At 39.4% G+C, this 23692-nt stretch overlaps 1 protein-coding gene across 1 annotated transcript in view; it reads right to left on the bottom strand.

Moving 5' to 3' along the window:
* The window catches only part of PLCB1 (phospholipase C beta 1), a 680586-nt gene that overhangs the window by 99753 nt on the left and 557141 nt on the right, over window positions 1-23692 (bottom strand). Inside the window, 4 exon segments of the mRNA XM_047744852.1 lie at window positions 94-274; window positions 3074-3293; window positions 6261-6314; window positions 8759-8891. Of these exon segments, the coding sequence (XP_047600808.1) occupies window positions 94-274; window positions 3074-3293; window positions 6261-6314; window positions 8759-8891 (588 nt within the window).

Below are 23692 nucleotides of genomic sequence, written 5' to 3' on the forward strand. Positions count from 1 at the left end.
GTCTCTCTTTAAAGTTATCCAAGAACATCAACAGCTTTGTATAGAAAAGAGCGTCCCCAGCTATATAAACACAATTGTGTTTCTTGGGCTTACCAGCTTAATATGTTCTCGCTTCTGATATTTTTCACTATAATACTGCTCTTGTCGAAGATTAAGCAGCTGTTGCTGTTGTTTGTCTTTCAAGTCTATTAACTTTTGGGTCATTTCAGCATCTAGGGCAGCAAGATCTTGTTCAATCGTTGATGAACCATGGTCAGGACTGCTGGGATCTGATCTGCAAGAGGCACAGATCTTGAGTCACAAACCATGCAGGGCATAACAAGGCGAAGGGAAGGTTGTACATCACAGTTCCTCCTAGACAGAGGATGTGTTGGGAAATAAATATTTTAATAAACCACTTGAGATAGAGGTTGATACCCCAAGGACAAGCTTACCAGTGGAGGGTCTCCAAACACAGAGAGTGGATGACACTGGGAGATTTCATGTTGGGGCTGAGAAGGAAAACCAGGAGGCTGGGGACCCTGTGGTAGTGGTGGAGAGAATGATAATCCGCCCTACCTTGGGAAAAACAATCCCTAATAAGGATCTTTTAAGGCTTTTATCTTTTATTTATTTTTTTTTAACAAGACATGTGTAATGTGATTCTCAGCTACTTATGTCCTGTAACGACTTCACTACACTCAACATTGATTGGAGTCTGTCAGGGGAGTTGAAGAGCAGCTGAATTGTGCATCCAGGTGATATGCATAGAAAAGAGAGAGCACGTGCAGACCCTGCCTGCTGGCAAACCCTCCCCCTGGCTGACGTTCTGTTTCTTGACATCTTTTAAAAAAAAGATACATTATCAAATAAGTTTCTTTGGGGGGGATATACCAACTTCATGGATAGCTCTACCCAAAATGGCGCTTTCCTCCAAACGCTTAGGTTATAAGAGAAAGGAGGATGCATGAGTTCATTGAAAAAAATTTTTGTGTGCTTACGTTGTGCAGGGTGACTTTCTTTGAGTTGTTCATAGCCAGAGAATTACACAAATATTGAGAAGATTAGGAGCCATGTGGAAATAAATCATGGCAATTCTCACTAACTTATTGTGCTAAAACATAGGGTGTGATCCCTTAAAATTTATGATCTTACTTTTGTAGGACACATGGAAATGGACAATATTATCATTTATTACTCTGAGGTATTTTCAGGATTTTAATGTGTATCAAAGGTGATGGGAGAGAGACGGACATAATCAGACCTCAATGCTTTGACTCTTAAAGAGAAGTTTCTTTTGATGTATCTTAGGGATTTTTCTTAATTTTTTTAAGAAAAGTATAAAAAATAACCAAGGGAACAGTGTTTCTGCATCTTCTGTAAAAACAGCGTTGCAGACATTATCCCCTGTTGCCTACTATTGTGTGTATAAGATCCATGAGATGAATTCTTCTGTAATTTAATGCCAGGAAAATGTTTGTCTCTCTTAGAAAAACAAGTAAGTTTGCTTTAATCAGATAAGGAGAATTGACTAACCCCTACTCCCTTTTCTCAGAGGCTAAGAGCTAAAATTCAGCATTTCAAGGTCAGGAATGACATTAAATGATTGATACTGTCAAGTAGAAATACAGCATGGGCCACGTATTTGATTTTTCCCACATACGTGATTTAGAATTTTTAGTGGCTAACTTGAAAAGTAAAAAGAAATGAGTGAAATTAATTTTAATAACACATTTTGTACAGCCTCGTACACCTAAAATACTATCGTCTCAACATGTAATTAAAATAAAATCAACATAAGTCAATATAAAAATATGAGCTCTTTTATATATATATATATATTTTTTTTTTTTAATGGAGTCTTTGCAATTTGGTATGTATTTTAGACTTAAACAGCACATTTCCATTTCCATGAGCCACTTCTCAAGGGCTCGAAAGCCACAAGTGGCTAGTGACTGCCATACTGGACAGTGGGTCTGGATAACTGGTAGCCACTCAGACTGCGTGTACGTGTGTTGCTTCTCTTTTTCTATTTTCATAGGATTTTTACATATGTCTTCTATGATGAGTTACTTCCATACTCTATTAGAAGTTTTCAGGATATGACCTCCAAGTACACAAATGTGCAAATATACAAAGGACCCCATATATACATCCCTACAACAGAAATTTAGGAGAAGTTTTAGGCCAATTTTGCTGGAACCATTTGTGTAACTGTAATTGTGTAATGTGTAAATGTCTTGGGCTTTTTGGCTTTCTCCTTGAAGAAGTAGGAGCAGTTCACCTCGATGGCTTCTCAGACTATTCTAGTTCTAAGAAATGGTGATGTTGTTGCTTTTTAAAACCCAAGTATTGGGCTTTGATTGTGTCTTTAAGTTAAGCACATATTCAATCATACATCATATGTATGGATCTGAAATTGCCTCTTGCATCTGTCTCTAACCTGGCATCAAGATAAGATTATTCCCTAAGGAAGTGAAAGAAAGGATGGCGTAGAGCCTATTTGACTCAGCTCAATGGCAGGTGGCTTGTAGGATCACATAGTTCCCTGCTTTGCCATGCTAGCTACTTATGGGTGATAACTGCATAAGTCATGGTCACTGCTGTGTCCCCAGGGCACACAGTAGGCACTCAACAAACGTGGGTTGAATGAATATGTGAGGGATGCTTGTCCCTGTCAAGGTCTGGGTACATGGGGCTATGGGGATCCCTAGACCCAAACAAGGGCTACTTGTACAAGGCTTTGAGGGTTTCAGCAAAGGCAGCAAAGGGTAGTTGAGACTTCTCTTTTCTATAGCTCAACTAGGTTCTAGAACATGGCAAAATTGCATACCTGCCAGTTTGGCAGCTATAACATGGGAAGTCAGCCCACTGGTATTGGGCCCACAGGCCTGAACCCGAGGATAGGACTTCCTGCATATCTGTTCTTAGGAGGTGGGCAAATAAAGAAATTTAGTCCACAAGCAAAGCTGAGCTGAGGTGGCCTTCCTTCTTGCCCCATATCCAAAATATGGTCTAAAAATATCGAAAATCCATGTGAAGGACTCTTTTCCTTCATACTATGAAACAACTCAGAAATACTCACTCCACTTACTTTTTCTTACTATCCTTTTTGGCTGTCTTTTCCAAAGCTGCCCTCCTTCTCAAGTAGTCGTTCTGAATCTCATTATATTTTGTAGTGTGTTCTTTGATAAGGTCAGTGGTTTTCTTGTGGTGTCTTTTAACCAGGTCTTTCATTTCTTTGTAGTGCTTCTTTTGAAGTTTCACAAAGGATTTCTGCTGCTTTAGCTCTTCGATGGTCTGGGCTTCCACTTCTGCAACAAATGAGTATAAAAGCTAACAGACGTGGACGGACAGCAAACCCAGATGTCAGGAGGAGTCGCAACCTGCTTCCCGGGCAATACTGGTTTGATCCCAGCCCACTGGAGCTTCCAAGCAATGCTTGGATGTCAAATGCATCTGGGTTCCAGTCTGGCTCTCAAACTTGCTAACTTCAGAGGTTCTATCACCGAAGCTCTCAAAGACTGAATTTCTTCACTCATAATTTTTTGGGGAAGTTTGGCTTCCCCAGAAACAAAGCCTGAGAGGGGGGATTCCGGTGTATGTAATTTACTTGAGAGAGGCTCAGAGGGAAGAGGGGAGCGCAGCAGATGGGGGGAAGGGGAAGGAGGTGAGCAATGGTGTGGTCTCAGCAGGAGCCTGACTTCTGCCTGGGTCTCACCTTGAGGTAAGAATGCTAGCCTTTTGCAAATTGAGAAAATCAGGGAGGGAAGGTATAACCTCCTGGTGAGGAATCTTCTTTTGGGCTGAGGGCAATTGCCAAGAGAAGGGGAAGCTGTGAGCTGTTCCAGCACCACAGCTGGAGCATGGGAAAGGGATGGGCACCAACAGGATCCACTTTAAGGACCTCAATAATCCCACTACCTGTTAGGGCTTTGTGATGATGAAATGAAAGACTCATGCGAAGTATTGAACACAGTTTCTGGAAATGTGCTTGTTGAGGCTTAACAAATCACACATAACAGCACCGTCTCCAAGGGGCACTCTTCACAGCCCAGACCCTGTAAGTTTGGATTTATCACAACAGTGTTCCAGGATAAAGACCCGAAGCGAGGGAGGGTCCCTTGATGGCATTTGCCCAAAGGAACCATCAGGGTTCGTGGTAGCATACCTTATTCCTACGTGGTATTTTAACCAGTGCTTTGAACACATGTAATGTGACAGAGCTCGACCTGAAATCATTCTGTGTTTTACTGACAAATGTCATCAATTCTAGAATATGCATTTTAAAGTACGTGACCATTTCTAAAATTCAGATACTTTGTACAATCACAACTTGTTGGTGCTTTTCTTTCTTAGCAATCCATGAAGAGTGCGTTGCCTTCAAACTGACAGTGTCTTAACTTCAATGAATTATCATTTGTCTGGACCTAAATTAAGTACACAGTTCCCTTGTTTCCATCCTTTCATCTGAACTTTCTGCTTCTGGGAACAAAAATACGGTATCATAAATATTTAGATCTGTCCTGAGATTCAGATATAATATATACCATGAACACCGACAGACCTGAAGAGAAATGAGCTATCTGGTGGATAAACACTGAAATCAGAATAATAATTTACATGCTTCAGTGCTAAGGTCGTTAAGCAGTTGAAACATGCTCCCCTTTTTTTTATAATGTGTCTATTCTCCTGACATTTGATTCCTTTTGAGAAAGAGGCCAGGAAGAGAATCAGGTACATTTATCTAATGGTTTCCCTCAGGCCCAAATGGACTCATTATGGTTGCATAATAACTTATTATGCTAAGAATTTATAATCCTAAGGAATTGCTACATTTTGGGTAACAGATCCAATCCCACTTCATTAAATGGTATAGAGCACCCAACAACAGCAAGTTTAGCAAGAGGGTTCAAGATGTTCCAGCCTACAATTAAAAAAAAAAATTCCACAGAAAGTACTCTTTTCTTCTAAAGTCTGTGGATTAAAGGCTATTCTTTGAATAGGGTCTTAAGCATAACGGGAATGTTCATTTACATAAAGTAATAAGTATCACTCGCAAACAAGCCACCCAGAAGTGTTAATAACAGTACACATCCACTGTCTTTTGTCTACATATTTATGTATTTTAAAATAACTCTGGAATCATGCTGTATTTACACTTCTGTTTCTTATTTTATGTGTTAACAATATACTGTTGCCCATGGGATTGAATCTTTAAGAACATGTTTTAATGCATTCCTCAAGTAATTATTCGATGCAGATTTTACATATTGGTGAAATATACACACATAAAAGCACATAAATCATAAATCCACCCCTTATACGTTTTCCCAGAGTGGACAGGCTTTCCTAACCACCTCTCAGATCAAGATCAGAACATTATCAGTATCCTGGAGATCCTCTTTTTGGGGTTTGCATCCCCTGTCCCCTCCCAAGTATCATCTGAATCTGTGTTTCTAACGGACAAATTTGTTTTGTCTGTTTTTAGCTGTATACAGCTGGAATTACAAAGAATGTGCTCTCTCATCGGGCCTCTTTCCCTCTGCATTGTGCATGTGTATTTTATCCATGTTGTGTACGATCATAGTTTATTTATCCCTCCAGCTATACCGTATTTTACTCTATGACTATACCACAATTTATTTATCTACACTACTGTTTATGGACTTCTGGGTTGTTTATAGTTTTTGGCTGTTACCAAAAGCACTGCTTTTTGGTCAACATGTGTTTGCATTATTTCTGTGTATTGGGCCAAATACTACAAACGTTTCGAAGATGCTGCTACATGCTGCTCATTGTAGTAAAAAAATCAGGTACCAATTTTAGTTCTACTAGTTTAAGGTACTAACCAAGTAGAAATTATTTTCTGATGGGATCTCAGTTCCTAAACACTCCGTATTCGGTGGCCCCAAATGGCTCACATTCTGCATTTCTAAAATATGCCTAATTATTGGCATGTTGGGAGGGCGTGTGTTCCCGTTCTCTGGGTCATATTTCCAGTATGAAACTATCCTTTGATTTTAATATCAATATCTTGTGAAATTATATTATTTTTATACCCATAGAGTCCTATCTGCCAAATATGGTTACTTCTCTATGATGACATGATGACATTGTATAATGTGATTTGAACTCAGACTGTATATCTGTGGGTATTTTCAGAGAAGAAATATTAATTATGTTATTTTTCAGAGGTGAGGGGACATCCTCTCTCGCTAAATACTTATGCTGTATAATATTCAACTGCCTAATTCCTTGGGGAAGAGGGCAGCATTTACCTGTTAGGACACTCTGAATAAGGTCTTCTGTTTTCACAGGTGCCTTTACAGAACCTGAAATAAAGAGACAAAAGAAATAGCCTTCTTTAACTTTAAAAAGTGTATTCTTCCTGTAAAACAACTAAGTTTGGCCCTTGAGTCCAAGTCTCTTTATGGAGAAATAAGAAATTGTAGGAGAAAATTACTTGCAAAAAAACACCCCCAAACAAGCAAACAAGCAAAAAACCTTGGAAGCAATGTCTTCGTTTTGTTACTTAGACGCAAACCTAATTAAATGCAAGTCTATATGCTCCATTTATAGACTGGGCATCCCTCCACTTTGAGTAGAAAGTATCGTCGACAAATTCCGTTTAAGCAATGCTACTGCCACCTTTTGGCAATATCAGGAATGGCAAGTGGTCTTTTAAAAAAAATGAAACGTGGACCAGCACTCAGTAGTAGTTGAGGCAGGCAAGATCCACTGTTGGACACCAAAATGATCAGATACATTGAAGGAGAAAGAGGATATTTTATAGTCTCAAGGGATCTCCCCCAAGATAACTATTATCTATAAAGGGGTATGAGAACTTTCAGTTTAAAAACCTGGCTGACTCCACCTTAACCAAGTGATCGAAACATGGCGGATGATGAGAAATGCTGACATCAGTTACCCCTAAAATGATGTAGTGAGAAGGACGGCATTGTCTCTGCAATATTCGTGCCCAAAATGCAAAACTTCACTCTAATCATGACAAAACATCAGACAAGCCCAAACTGAGCGATACTGCACAAAAGAACTGACCAGTACTCTTCAAAAGTGTCAAGGTCATGAAAGACAGGACAGTCATACATTTGAGAAGACCAAGGAGACATAACAGTTAAATACAATGTGGGATCTTGGGTTGGAACCTGGAACAATAAAAAGACATCAGTAGAGGGATGCCTGGGTGGCTCCCTCTAAGTGTCAGACTCTTAATCTCAGCTCAGTTCTTGATCTCAGGGTCATGAGTTCAAGCCCCACATTGAGCTCCATGCTGGGTGTGGAGCCTACTTAAAAAAAAAAAAAAAAAAGACATTAGTAGAAAGCAGGTGAAGTTCAAAAGAGGTCTGTAGTTCAGCTCCAAGTACTGTGCCAACGTTAATTTCCAGGTCTGATAACTGTACCATGATTCCGACAGATGTTAACACCAGGGAAGAAGAGATCAGTTTTACAATTCTGTGCCTTTTTAAAAAAGGCTTCTGTAAGTCAAATTATTTCAAAATATCAAGTTAAAAAAAATCAAGTGCTAAAATGCCAAATTTTCTTTTTACTCTTCAAAGCACAAGACTATATTTACTCACGTATTTAAATGACTTATTTATATTCCAGAAGTACTCAAAATGTTTGTATTTGGAATATGAAAATCTTAGTTGAAAATATCACTCCCGTCTTCTTAGCATTATTGATCTCAACAACCTTCTTAAAAGCACAGGCCCCAGTTCATGCACATTTGATACAAATTAAAATGTGATTTGTTCTTTTTTAAAATCTCACTCTCTCCCATGAGAAATGCCCTTTCCCTTCCAAATAAAAGATCTGTATTTCATCACTACCATACTATAGTTGGACGAGGAAGGAAGGAGACAGGAAGCCATACCTTCATGGAAGGAAATTCTTCTGCCTTTTATTTACCTTATATTAACCCACTGGACAAAAAGTGATCAAGTATATGCTATTCCTCAGGTCTGTGCAAAGGAAGCATCAAACTGAAGCCTGCCCTGGGGAACCTGCCATCCACTGGGGAAAGAGGACATAAAAAGGAGAGAGAATTGCCTAAAGCAGTCTTAGATTAAAGGTCAGTGTTAGCTGCACAGAAATCAAAGGTTTTTTCTAAGTGAGGCATGAGTGGACCTTTGGTAAGAGTAGAGCTGAAAGCAAGAACTGGGATCACAGGGAACAGTGTCCATCCCGACTTCCCTCTTCACTAGCTATGTGGCTTTCAGGAAGTACTTCTCCACCTCAAAACCAATTTCTTCATCTGTCCATTGGGGACAATGACAGAAGCTAAAAACTCAGCCCTGGTATGAGGGTGAAATGAGTCAATCCACTTGAAGGGCTGAATGGAGTGCTCAGCACGTGGTGGACACCCAAAGTCATTGAAAAGTAAGTTGGAGAAAGATGGAAAGGAATTCTTGGAAGAGACTTAATGAGCGAGGTAGAGCTAAGAAGATGCTTGTCAAGCACAGCTGTTCGTAAGTTGCATGAAGAATCCTTCACAAGCCGGCGAGCACGTAGATTATAACTGTATCACTAAACAGACATGGGGATCTGGGTGATGGTTCGTGGTAGCTTCGTAAGTTATCATCAGAACCAGATCACTAATGAATCTCTCTTGGCATTCATTCATTCATGCATTCATTCCACACTTCTGGAGCTCCTCCTACGTCCTTGCATCTTTGCTCATGCTATCTCCTTGAGTGGCACAAATAAACTGGAGGCTCTTAGTCATGTTGTCTAGCTCTCTTTTCAGAGTGTTTACCTGGAGCCGGTTGGCTGTGGAGAGCCTGGGATGGTGGTTTGGGTGCCAAGGATGTAGTGTGATTCACTCCGTTTTCTGCTGGAGTTGTCCTGGCTTCACTCGGAGCTTCTGATGGTGTTTCCCCAGGATCAGCCTATAATCATAAATATCCTTTCATTTTACATATTTTTTTTACCGTTCTTTTATAACCTTCCTAAGCCAACAAGCCTACATTTGATTTAGCATTTTCACAACACATTTGGGGTCTGAAATATCAAAATGAAACTGTCTGGAAAGCAGGGTAGAAACAGCACAGTGTTGAGTCATGACTATAGTGGGTTGATTATATCAAAAAGCCTTGATCTGTACACCTTTCAGTGTCCATGCCCTTTTGTAGTGCCCTCCCACACTGATTCTGGACATGACCATGTGATTTGCCTTCGTCAAATGAGACAGTACCAAATTTGCTGCAAGCAGAAGATTGAAAAGGCACTTGTGAATTTTCCCTCTCTTTCTCAGACCCCTGCTACAGCTGTGGAGGACAAGACACAATGTGGAGGAGAGCCGGGTCATCTAGGTAAGGATCTCGTAGCCCAGCCAGCCCCAGCTGACCACAAACACATGAGGGAGTCCAGCTAAGATGAGCTGAGCCTAGTCCAAATCAGCATAACTGCCCAGCTAACCAAATTACTCATGAAAAAGAGTCAGTCATTGTTGATGCTGTAAGCCATTGAATTTGGGAGTTGTTTGTTATGCAGCAGTAGCTAACTGGTACAGTAGTTACAAGCACAGATTTTGGAGTCAAACTTACCTGGGTTCAAAAGCTGGCCTTGCCATTTATTTATTTATTTTTAAGATAGATTTATTTATTTATTTATTTATTTATATAAGGGAGGGGGATCATGATCAGGAGGGGCAGAGGGACAGGGAGAAAAAATTTCAAGCAGACTCTGTGCTGAGTACAGAGCTCGATGCGGGGCTCAATCTCACAGCCATGATATCATGACCTCACTGAAACCAAGAGTCAGATGTCCAAGGGTCTGCACCACCCAGGCCTTGCCACTTGTTAGCAGTGTAGTGTTGGGCAAGTCACTTAACTCTCTGCCTCAATTTCCTCATTTTTATATATGAAGATGTGTCTATACTGGGTGTCATAATATTATGTACACTGTAAGGTTGTTTAAAGGATCAAGTAAGTTAACAGTTATAAAGTGCTTAGAATAGTTCCTGGCACAGAGTGAGTAGGTGGGTCTAAAATAAATAAAGTCTGGGGTGCCTGGGTGGCTCAGTGGGTTAAAGCCTCTACCTTCGGCTCAGGTCATGATCCTGGGGTCCTGGGATCGAGCCCTACATCGGGCTCTCTGTTCAGCAGGGATCCTGCTTCCCTTCCTCTCTCTCTGCCTGCCTCTCTGCCTACATGTGATCTCTGTCTGTCAAATAAATAAATAAAATCTTTAAAAAAATAAAATAAAGTTTTTAAGTTTGCATAATACTACCCATGAGTAATAATAATAAATGTGCCAGAATTTATGAAATCTCCACTCCATTCTTCCCAGGAGCTAGTCCACTATGTCCTATGTAGAATAAACATTTAGTGAATGTTTGCTGAATAAGCATTGTTTTTATAAAATAATTGCCTCAGTAGTCATCACATACCCTTGCAATGATGCATTTCAATTCTGAAATGCCCTTCAACTCTTTTTTTAGACTTGCCATCCAGGTTACTGGATGGCTGACAATGGCTGTTCCAATGTTCTACTTGGTAGTAAATTAAAAATATATATATAATATAACATAATAACAATATTATGAAATAGCCAGAAATCATTTGGAACCCAACATTCTGATATGGTGTCATGAGATTACAGATAGCAGAAGGTCATATGAAAATACTTTTATAAAATGTAAGATGAAAATGATTGTCACAAGTGGCTTTTACTCTGTCCCCCAAAAGGGGGACATTAAAGCACGAGTTCTGAAACTGCTTCCAGTGATGGCAGAACTTATTTCAATTCAACAAATCACCCCTACTTATGTACCATGGCCTGCTGGTGGAGTGGTATTGAAGTGGAAGCGACGATCCCTGGGACCCATGGCTGGGAATGAAGTTGGGGAGGCAGGAACCTAAAGGAGGAAATTAGCCAGCTTACACAACTCACCGTGGTAGAGCTCTGCCTTTTGGGGGGGAAAAAAAAGGCTTCTTTGGATGGGTAAGTCCTACTCTGGTTGCATTATTAAGTTACATCCATCAGGAAAATTCTCCCTAGAAGCATTATGCCCAAGGGAAGGATTGCATATTTTTTGTTCACCAAGAAATTGCAAAGTGGGGGCGCCTGGCTGGCTCAGTCGGAGGAGCATGCAGCTCTTGATCTCGAGTTTTGAGTCTGAGCCACACATTGGGCATAGAGATGACTTTAATAAATAAAACCCTAAAAAAAATTGCAGACTGGAGGCATAGGGTCCAAACAGTGTGCATGGGAATGTTTTCTTTGGCTCCCCCAAGGTTGCCAAAGATTTTAATGAAGGAGATTTTATGTTAATAAAATGAATTTCTTGCTTTTCTTGAAAAATCAGATCGGCAATGTTGAGCCTACATTCCCCATGTTGGGCTAGAAGGGAATGGTTTCTGTCCCTTTTAGAAGGTTCCCTCTGCACTCATTTCGGCTTCACCTGTCTCACTCCTGCAGGCATTTGGATTTGTGGAGCACTTGAGAAGACTGGGATATCATAGATGTTTGGCCACAAAATTCATAAAGGAGATGCACGTACATTGCACAGAATGGACAGAAGTAAAAGGAATATGGGAAAGAACCCTGGGATATCAGCAGTCATCCACTGGGCCTGGTTATCTGCATGGAATAAGGTAGGAGAAAGCTTCCCAGCCTTCCCAGCCTCCCAGCCTGCAGTCACCAAACTCAGCTGCCTGGGAAATGGGAGGAAGGGGCTCCTGTTCCACAGGCATCTGACCTTTCCCATCTATATCCAGGCAGGTTTCTGGAACCATGTGGGAGATAAATCACATTTTTTCCCCAATGTGGCAGCTGGCTAAAATTAGCCCTCTGAAGAGAGATAGGATAAAAGAAAATTCTGACGGAGGGAAAAAGAGGTGATGGCGAGCCAGCTTTCACGAAGGCAATAGTATGTGGCTTTTTTTGGCAACCAAACTTGGTGTCTTGGGAGTATCAGGCTGGAAATGTGTTCAAAATTAATCCAGCAAGCTTATTTTCGCCTTGTATCTGGTTTTGCAGACATTCTGTGTAGCTGTACGCCCTTGGGAAACCAAGTTCAATCATCAACTGAGTCAAGTGGAAGGAAAAATAAATCTCTGCTTATCAAGATTATGCAAGACAAAGCCGCAGGTCCTGGAAACTGACATAATGTATCAATTCAGAGAGATTTTTTTTAAAAGCAGATAAATGTTGAATAAACACACAGGCAACCATATTACAGTTATAACTGAGGATAAAGGGGCCACCAAGGTTTGGCGCTGGATTGTGAGGTAATCTTTGGAGAAATGCTTCTTTAGTTAACACCCAGATGTGACACCCCCCCCCCCCCCGGGTCACACACCCAGATGCCTCCGGGAAGGTGGAAGACACGGCAGAACCCCCAGAGGGCGCCATTCACACCATACAGTCTTTTGTTTTCAAAGATTCTATTTTAAGTAATCTCTGCGCCTAGCAGGGGGCTTGAACCCTGAGATCAAGAGTTGCACGCCCCACTGACTGAGCCAGCCAGGTGTCTCTCAGAGTATATATGAATAGGCAGTTAATGGGAAGGATGGAAATGAGCAAAGCTTACCAGACTTAATACAACAAGGCAAAGTGGGGCCATGGTCAGAGTTGGAGAGGGAGGTCCTGGAAAGGGGCAGCTGCCACTCAGCTTGAGTCTATTATTGAATAGGCTTCAAGAAAAGCTGGAAAACAAATTGTGTGTGTGTGTGTGTGTGTGTGTGTGTGTGTGTGTGTGTGTGAAATCCCCTAATGTGAAATCATTGAGTCCAAACAAATCACATCTTCAGACCACCTTTGGCCCAGAAGCTGCCCATCTGTACGCCATGCTCTGCAGTTTGTCTATAATTCAAGGACTGTGTCAGGGTGAACAATGCACCCATAGCAATGGTAGAACGAGAGGGGCATGCTGGGAAATGCTGTGGCCCAAATAACCTGCAGCCCAACATGCCCCACCTGCTCGCCCCAGGGGCCGGACAAAGCAGAGAGCAAAGGGTGGCCAAAGAGAAGGCTAGACTGAGGAATCCAGGGGCTCCTCAACAGTTTTTGTTTCTGACTTTTTTTTTTTTTTTGCTTGATACTTGTCAGGTGTCTCTTATGATTATTTATTTATTGTATTTATTTATTTGTATATTTATTTATTATATTTATTTACTTATGAAATTTTATTTATTAATTTGGTGAGAATCTATGATGGCAAATATATCAGACTGGTGTTTAAAATACTGTGTTAACCAAAGGCCAGTGAGTACAAACTCTAATTGACCCTTCCTTCATGGAGAGTGCTTACAGAAGCAGCTGTAGATCAGTGAGTGTGAGATGGTTTAAGACACACCAGCCTTATTGCAGCCAGTGTCAGCTGCCTACTCAACTCCACTTAAAGCAAAGAAATCTAAGCTATTATTAAAGGTCTTTGGGGCGCCTGGTGGCTCAGTGGGTTAAAGCCTCTGCCTTCAGCTCAGGTCATGATCCCAGGATCCTGGAATAGAGCCCTGCGTCAGGCTCTCTGCTCCGTGGGGAGCCTGCTTCCTCCCCTCTCTCTCTCTGCCTGCCTCTCTGCCTACTTGTGATCTCTCTCTCTGTGTCAAATAAATAAAATCTTTAAAAAAAAAAAAAAGGTCTTTAGTAGGGGCACCTGGGTGGCTCTGTTGGTTAAGCGTCTGCCTTTGGCTCAGGTTATGATCTCAGGGTTCTGGGATCAAGCCCTGCATCAGGCTCCGTGCTCAGTGGGGAGTCTGCTTCTCTCTCCTTCTTTGCTCTCTCTCTCTCTCAAATAAATATATAAGTAAATCTTTTTTAAAAAGGTCTTTACTAAAGACTTTATTAAAAGTCATATAACTTGCTAGAGGCCACACAGTTGACAGTTGGATTAATGTCTGAATATGTGTTAAGAGTCTAAAGTCTGAGTTTCACTGCTGTCCTACTTCACTCTGAATTTTAAGCTAATAGCAACTTTTAAGGAACCACAAAAGTAACTTAATTTGCAGCTGAAATTTAAAGATGTATAAATATAAACATCATTCCCAAAGAGTTAACTTTGTTACACTAAAAAGGCATTCCTGTATAAAAAGCTAAATGAGTTAAATAGAACAGCTAAATGCAAGAACTGAAAAACAAAAAATGCCTATAGTAGTAATACAATATTAGATGAAAGGTTTTGACCTCGTCACTGAAAGGTTGAATAATTCCCCTTTATAGATATGTGAGCTGAAGTCCAAAAACCAAATTCCTTGTCCCTATCAAAAGAATCAGTGGGGGGTGGGGCACCTGGGTGGCTCAGTGGGTTAAAGCCTCTGCCTTCGGCTCAGGTCATGATCCCAGGGTCCTGGGATCGAGCCCCATGTCCGGCTCTCTGCTCAGCGGGGAGCCTGCTTCCTCCTTTCTCTCTGCCTGCCTCCTTGCCTACTTGTGATCTCTGTCTGTCAAATAAATAAATAAAATCTTAAAAAAAAAAAAAAAAAAGAACCAGTGGGGGTCAACACCTGTGACTCTATTTCTGTCTAGCCTTTCCCCAAATAGTCCTTTTTTAGGAGTTTGAATAAAATAAGCATGGAATACTTTCCTATTTTACTGGAAATTGTGATAGAAACAACAGAACAAGAAATGTCAGTTTTCTCAATTTAATGGAGAGCTTCCTGGAATCCAATTAAATACATTTCAAGGAAAGAAGGTTCAGAAGATAGTATGTTAGTTAGTTGCACTAGATTTTGCTTAGTTGGATGGAGAAAATTGTGCCGAATGAACTACAGCAGCAGGTGCCTGCCCTCTAGTGGCCAAATGGAAGCACCACAACATTTTTCCTTCAAAATATGGAATAATGGCCTTGTTAAAACCAAGATTTTAAGATTTATATCCTTTCTCCTTCCAACATGAACAGGAGTGACTTTAAAATATAACACGGGTGGACCATTAAGAGGATAACTGGAAAGGCCCCCCCTTTTTTTTAAACAAGTTTTGCAGAAGGAGGTGATGCTATTTGATACATCAGTTGAAAAGATTTCTATCCAGTGCACTGAAAATGTGGACCCGACAATCAAGCAATAGAAAACCAGGAGTTGAGGAGTTTGGAGAATTTATTTGAGAGTGTAATATAGTTAAGTAAGGGATCTTCCAAATACCAAATATTTATCGTTCTGTTGGAGGTGTTGGGTCATGCTGTCCTGCCTGAGTCACACAAAAAGTATAGTCCCTTCCATATAGTGGTTAGGATGACAGCATCTTGATTCAGTATTGTATTATTCAGATGAGTAAGGGGTAAGGTCATCAGCTTTTACTGAATATCAAGGTCAAGGCTTATAATTTCTTCATGTAGAAATCTGGTCCACTCCAGACAGATGTGGGCTTTTCCCTCCAGATAGAACTTCCTCAAACACACATACAACTGGCACCTTGAATTTATACTCCCTGAACGAAATTAAATAATGCATCCACTGCACATTTCTAAGGAATTAAAAACACTTCTAAAAACCTCCAATGTGAAGCATTTCAGAATGAAGTAAACTAATATTTGCAGCCTACTTTGAAATGCATCAAAAAATAAGATAGACTAATGAATGGATAGAAGAATGGTTAAAGATAGATATAAATGTGATACAGAAAATGCATCAAAATGTAAATTGTGGAATCCAGGTGATTGATATATAGATGTTCATTATACAGTTCTTTCAACATTTGGGTACATTTGAGAATTTTTATAATAAATGATAGCAAAACCATATTGTAAAGAGTCCACCAGAGTGAGTTAGAAGCAGGACACAGCTTTAAGGACCTGAATAAATACATCTGTTGACTTCCGTTTTGTCATATCTGTGATCACGTAAAAAATCATCAGCATTCACATGGTATCTTTGCTGAAACATTTGTAACAGCTGTTTACATGCATATGCATGAATTTTTATTAATGTTAATCTCTTCCTCCAGATTGTAAGGGCCATGAGAACAGCTGATTTTTCTCATCATTATATAAATTATTAATATATATTAATATATTATTATACAATTATATATTATATATTGTATATATAATATATATTATTAATATATATTATTGTATTTATTAACATATATATCCTGTATAATATAATATAGGATACAATGCCCAGCATGGTGACTGACAAAGTTGTGCTCAAAAATTTTTTTATTGGGTGAATAAATGAAGAAATCTGCCTTTTATTTTCAGCTCATGTACATACACTATCAATGACAAGGGCCTGAAACTAAAGAACCACCTTATGTTACCATAAGAAACAACTTTTTTTGAATGAATGAGTCAATGAGCAAATGGAGACGCTGTCCTTGTCTGTAGAGAATCTGCATTTAATTCGGAATTATGGCAGTTTATTTAGAAGGAGATTAAAGGGAGACACTATTTTATATCTGTTACCTTTGTTATTGTTCCTGCCAATTTTAATGTATTAGAAATATTTGATACAGTCTTTTTTCTGAAATCAGAAAAAAAATGAACTCTTTATAGTTGGGCAGAAATCATGAATTTTTCTTTTTAAAATGAATGTAGACCAACCACCCTTAACATTCAACCTGTGGGGATGTATCTTCCAATTTATCTAAGCCAAATCACTTGGTAGGTACTCTGGTCAATCAGTCACAAAACAGATTCTGGACAATTCCCTGAGAAGAGAGTTTCTCCTGGAGCCCTACTGGGGTCCTGTGATGAAGGCGACATTTTAGAGTGGATGGAATCATGGCTTTTTATTTATTTATTTATTTATTTATTTATTTTTCTAGTATTATTATTTTAAGATTCTAAGTTCACTTAGAGAGAAATAGAGAATGAGCAGGGGGAGAGGCAAGCTCCCCACTGAGCCAGGAGCCTGATGTGGGGCTTGACCCCAGGAGCCCGAGATCATGACCTGAGTCGAAGGCAGATGTTCAACCCACTGAGCCAACCAGGCGCCCCTGAATAATGTCTTTTTAATTCCATGTGGGAAGAGCCCCAAGTGAGCCACAGGTGTAGGAAATGTCTGTCCCTTCACCAGCAGCATAACATGACTAACAAGCTCATTAGAAATGCAAATGCACCCCAGACCTACTCTCAAAAAGTCTCAAGGACAGCAATCTGTGCTTTAGGAAGTGATCCAGGTGATTCTGAAGGATGCTTAAGTCTGAAGGCCTTGTTACCCAGAATCTGGTCCTATAGGTCAGTAGCAGCAGGTTTACTCGGAAGGCCCTTAGCGCCTGGGTGGCTCAGTGGGTTAAAGCCTCTGCCTTCGGCTCAGGTCATGATCCCAGGGTCCAGGGATGGAGCCCCCGCATCAGGTTCTCTGCTTAGCATAGAACCTGCTTCCCTGCCTCTCTCTCTGCCTACCTCTCTGCCTATCAAATAAATAAATAAAATCTTAAAAAAAAAAAAAGAAATGCAGAATTTTGTGCCTTGCTTCAGAACAATGAAATCTGGATTTGCACTGAAACAAGATCCCCAGGGGATCTGTCTGCATCCAAAAATTGGAGAAGCCTTACTCTAGAGAGTGAAAAACTGTCATTGAGAGTCACAGTTTTACAGCCCCTATAGTATGGGGCCTGCATGGACTGTGATATTCGAATTTCTGGGTGTAGCGCTGTTTTTGGGCAGATGAACCCAAAGCTCCTTATTTGAATCCATTGAAATTTGAAAAATTGATATGGAGGAAATTTGTAAAAGCAGTGAGATTGGACCAATACTTGAGTAGTTTCAACTCAAATTCATATACGGTCTTCTCTTGAGAACTCATTTAAAAAGCTCTAGTTCCTCCATTTTTTGCTTACTGATCATAGGCAAGTCAATCTACCATGCAACTGTTCCCCTCTTTTAAAAATGGGGATTACATGTTGTCTAGTTAGGGCTCAGTGTTTTTTTCCCAGGGGGCCCAATAAAATGCCTTGTAAACTCCAAATCTGTATATAGAATAAAGGGACAGTGTCATTATCTAAAAGCCATCTCTAAAAAGGCACACTTTCTCTTCCCACTTTATTGGATGCTTTAAAATCCAGGGATTGTGAGAAACTGTTGTTTCTATAAGTTGGCATGTTGCTAAATTATTATTTGAGGAGCAAGATTTTCACTTAAAGAGAATCCAAAATTGCCAAGAAACCTCATCTTTGATTTTAGTGCCAAGTTCTTGAACCATGGATGAGGTAACAAGCTTCTGTCTTAGAAACAGATTAAGTGACGCCCAATGCATTCTCTGAAGTTAAACACGGTAACCTTATGAGTTGTACCATCTTGGATTTTTGCTGTTGTTATCTTACTGGTGAAATCCACACTAGATCATATAATTAACCTTTTTCTTCTCAAATAATCAAATCCCATCAAAGATGCCTATTTTGCCATATTCTGAATAAGGAAATAAATTATTTTTGATACGTTCCAGCTCACTTATGAGAACACATGAGTCTGACAACTTAAAAAGTAGGCCTCTTGGAATAAATGAAATTATGTTATTACTAAACAACTTTCCCTTCAATGTCAAAGTGATATAGAGACCACTAACACACCTTCGCTTGTGTATTACACACACAGATGATACAGGGAACTCTTGAGAACAGAAATTTTGGCCTTGAAGGTTGAGGAAGGTTTGGGGCATTCTCTGTCTTAGATCATAACTTTGTCCAACGGTGGCAATGTCCACTTAGTGAATGAACATGGCCTTAGAACTTTTGAACTGGGGGAACTAAATTTTGGCCAGAAGCCACCGTGCAAATTAATCAAAGGGAATGCACATAAATAAACCTCACCATTGAAGAACAATATAATATCCAGTGATGTAAAGGCAGGGGGAATCTTGACATTTGAATCAACCAAAAAATTCAATTCAAAGGATGCTGCCATTGAAGGTAAAGGTCTTATATTCTGTGGTTAGTTATCCAAGTCACCTGCTATAAAGGACAGAAAGAGGCAAGAAGGGTAATCCTTGTTTACAGTTACTAGAAAATCGCAATTTCGTTATTGAGGTAGCACAATGGGGTGGACTATGGTCCCTTGCTACTCAAAGTATGCTCTGTGGAACAATGGCATTATCCCATTCCCTGGGGCTTGTGAGAAGTGCTGAGCCTCTCCCCACCCCAGACCTGCTGACTCAGGATGCCCTCCCCGGTTGGCACATCAGACTTGTAGAAATGCTGGTGTAGAACATGAGTTCCGGAGCTAGATGGCTTGGATTTCAACACCACTCTCCTCCTTACTGATTGTGTGACACTGGCTGAGAAATCGAATCTCTCAGTACTCATCTGCTAAATGGGAATTCCTCATCTGCTAAATGGGAATAATCATAGTAACCAAGACATACAGATATTTTAAGATGTGTGTTAATCCATCAAAGGGCTCAGAATGGTGCTAGGTACGCTGTAAGCGCTCAGTAAAATGCTTCTGCATTCCCCGACATGCTAAAACAAGTCATGTTCAAGTACTGCTTGTGAACATTAAAGACATCACGTAATATTTTGTGTTCAATATATTGGATATTTACTTTTCTCTTTACAGGTGTATTTTAAAAATAGAAAATCAGGAATGTTACTGATGTCTCATCAGGCATTTCTAAAAATGCATGAAAACATTAAGGTTGTGAAACCATTTTTAAAAATTAATATTTTCTAACAGAAAAAAAAAATATATGCATCTACTTGTTAAAAGGACATACACCAAAAATGTTATCTCCAAGATTACTCAGGACCTTTTGGGGTTTTTTTTTGGGGGGGGGGGGGGGGTTATTATGTTTAAAAATTTTTTATATACCTTTTTTTAAACAAAGAAATAGTTATAAATATTTTAAAACCTTTGTTATAATTCAGATTAGGCAACTTTCTACAATTTTACTAACCCAGTGTCCTGAATGAAGACTTTAAAGGACACAAAATAACCCAGCAACTCAAATCTCTATTATTCCTTAACTTACATAAATATATGTTGGATTTATTATAGATATCTATCTAACTATCTTTCCACATGATCTGAAATGTATAGTGTTCAAAGCATGGGGGAATTTTCAACTTGCCTAGTTACTTGGTTTGCACATTACTCTATGAAGATCATTTATTAAAGTATTACAAATCTGGGAATATTTTGCCATCCAATGAAGTCTTTAGTTTTCAAATAGAAATGACCTTTATAACTACCAAGTTAAAAGGATTATACTAAAAAAGTCTTCGTTGCTAAAATAGTGTCTCCAGTGCCTGCCATGTCCTAGATAGAATTTTCTTTTGAGAAAACCACAGCTACTTATTTTCGGTGGCCTCATTCAAACAAACTTACATCATTACAAGACAAGATAAAGGGCACATCGGTGTTCAAAGGTGTGGAATGACTTTTCCTTTCTAGCGTTAAATGGTAAGGGCAAATGATTTTTTTTTTCCTTGAGTTTCAAAAATGAGGTCATTTAGGGTTTTGATATTTCAAAGGAAAAAAATTATATTTTCTCTCTTAGACCATTTGGAATCTCTGGGATTCAATGTCTCTAAAGTTATTTCTAAAACTGAAAATGTCTAAATATCCTCTAAATTTAACAAACATTATACATTTACTGAAAATCCTTTCTGATCACTACTGCTAGAGGAGAAACGAAAATAAAGTTGACCTAAAATGCTACTTCTGTATTTTTATATTCATTAGCGTTGCATTCTCTCTAAACAGATTTTTGATATGTGATGTTTGGTGCAAAGATAAGGCTTTGAAAGGACTACAGTGTGACAGGATCCCTGACATCTTGAAGGCCCTATGTCTCCCGTTCCTTAGAGTGACATTTTTTTTTTGCAATCACGAGAAAAAGTCTTTCTGGTGCACCATGAGTAGAATACCTCATTAAAAGACTTTTTAATCATGGGGCGCCTGGGTGGCTCAGTCGTTAAGCATCTGCCATCAGCTCGGGTCATGATCCCAGGGTCCTGAGATCAAGACCCACATCAGGCTCCCTGCTCAGCGGGAAGCCCGCTTTCTCCCTCTCCCAACTTCCCCTGCTTGTGTTCCCTCTCTCGCTATGTCTCTCTCTGTCAAATAAAGAAATAAAATCTTAAAAAATAGAGAGAGAGACTTTTTATTTCAATTGCTATACTATATAAGCAGAAACTGGCAGTATCTTGAAATGTTCTCTCCAACTGAGGGTTCACTCCTTGGAGAACCTGGCTAATGAATATGTAGAAATTCATGATAGAAAAAGTATTGTTTCTAAATAATGACAATACATTTGAACTTTGAACTTCTATTTCCTAGAAAATAAGACATATCCAGTCGATTAAAAAGATTCCTGTTCTCTAACTGGAGAAGGACGTTATTAAGGATTATTTCTATCTATATAAATTATCTTTACCTTGGATTGTATTTTATTACATATGTTAGTGAGGTAAAGCAGGTAGAAGAGAAAAGAATTTCAGAGCTTCTGTTAGATTTCTAAGGAGAGCCTCTAATTCCATATTGGTGTCCATACGAGCAAAATTAGGCATTCCCTGAATTTTCTCCTTTTAATCCTTTTGAAGGTCATTGGAAAGAAAAAGCGCTATGATCTCTAAAGAACCGCTAGAATTAAAGATGTAACTATTGTCAAACATTCAAATTCTGGTTCCCAGACAAAAAACTCAGAAAAGGCATTCGTTCTTGATTTTCAGTATAAAACAGCAACTACTGAGCCTCATTGCTTTCCCTGTAAGCAGAATTCAACATGGCGGTGGTGAAGTGCATGATTTACTGAGAACAGGAGGAAACTGCAGGAAGGTAAGGAAAGCAGGATAAGACTGGAAAAGAAGATTAAGTTGAAATGCGGTTTCAGCCCGGAGTCTAGCCTCAGTCTGATCCCATGGGGACTCAGGAGTGTGAACTGTAATACAGAAGTTGCCCACCCAGAAACAATGGACCTGGGCTCTTATTCTCCTGGATCTTTCCCTTGCTCGGCATGGGTCACCTCCTTCCAAGAATAACTTAGTAGACATCTCCAGCAATGTAGTTCCAGTCCTCTGGAAGTAAATACACTTCCAAAGCTATGTGTGCCTCTAACATCTATGCTTGGTATCTGCTGAGGGGAGAAAAACAAATGTGAAACACCTAGGCCCCCTGTGTGAATTTTGAAGGCTTAGTCCAAGCACTCACTGCTTGTGTGGGGCTCACAGAAGGAGGGGCTTCCCACGTTCCAAGCAGATGTTATTGATGTCCTACCCAGACCTTCTTTATATTTATTATTTTTTTAAAGATTTTATTTATTTATTTGAGAGAGAGAGAAAGTGAGAGAGAGAACAAGCCGGGGGTGGCAGAGAGGGAGAAGCAGATCCCCGCTGAGCAGAGAAATGGATTCAGGGCTAGATCCCGGGACCCTGGGATCATGACCTGAGCTGAAGGCAGACGCTTAACCAACTAAGCCACCCAGGTGCCCCTCAGACCTTCATTTTACGGGGCTGCTGCAGGTGTGGGCTATAGAGGGCTCATGGCCGCAGGCTTCTCCAGAGGACTGGAGGTATATTTATGTCTGCTATTAGGCATAATTTTCTGGCAGTATAAAATTTTCCTATAACCCTATTTACTGCATACCACAAAAAGCATTATTTCTGAAACTTACCAGTCTAACTTTAAATTTCACTCTCTACAGGTTCTATGGATACAATGCCAGCAGTGTATATAAGAGCCTGGAAAATGTTACTCTTATGATGAATGTTATCCTTTCCTTTCATTTTTTTCTCATGTTCAATTAGCTCAACATATTTTAGATCAAAAATTTCTAAATTTCTGTACAAAAAAGCTGGAAATAATCATAGGTGTGTTCAAAAATGTATTTACATATGTTCCCTGAAGATCTTTTAAAAGAGTGGAGTCCTATTTGAAATATCCAGTAATAGGGGTTACAAAAATAAACTATGATATGGCTATATGATAGAAAACCACGAAATCATTAAAGGGTATGTCATAGAAGAATATTTAATGACATGGAAAATATTTGCATTAAGTGAAAATAAAGGGCCAAAACACAGATAGTGAATATTATCCTATTTTATGAGAAAGTAATAACTGTGCATAAAAAGACTAGCTATTTAGCTAGTCTTTTTATACCTAGTGTAAAAAGCTATCTTTAGATAGCTTAGATCTTGGTGGCTTAGGTGTTTGAATTATAGGTAATATCTTTGGGATTTGCTTTTCTCATGTTTAGTTCAAAATTTTCCTGTGATAAACCTAGGTTTCTTTTGGAATAAGAAAAAGAGTTATTTAATAAATTATATCAACCTGGGGTGCCTGAGTGGATTAGTTGGTTAAGCATCTGACTCTTAGTTTTGGCTGAGGTCATGATCTTGGATTTGTGGCATCAGGCCCCAAGTTGGGCTCCACCTTAGTGGGGAGTCTGTTTCTCCCTCTTCTGCCCCTCCCCCCACCACTTGCATGCTCACTCTGTCTCTCAAATAAATAAATAAATCTTAAAAATGATAAATTATATCAGCTTTAATGGACTTGGGTATTAGGTATAGTTATCTAAACAATTTTCAAGATTTCTTTCCCTCATTCTGATAGTTCTCCATTTTTTCTCATCTTTCTCCATGAATTTATCTTCAGAATATTCAAATGAAGTATAAAAATAGCTTATTTCTTTCACTATCTTTAATATTGATGTCATCTTCAATCATTAAATTATGTTTCACTTTTTTGAAAACTAAAAGACTACAAAAAACAAGGTCTACTATGTAGACCATAGAAGTTTTATATTTTTAAGTTTCACTTCTAATATTTCTAGTCCCTTCCTTGATTACTCTTTGCATTGTGACA

The sequence above is a fragment of the Lutra lutra genome, chromosome 9 (genome assembly GCF_902655055.1).
Source record: "Lutra lutra chromosome 9, mLutLut1.2, whole genome shotgun sequence".
Lineage (NCBI taxonomy): Eukaryota > Metazoa > Chordata > Mammalia > Carnivora > Mustelidae > Lutra > Lutra lutra.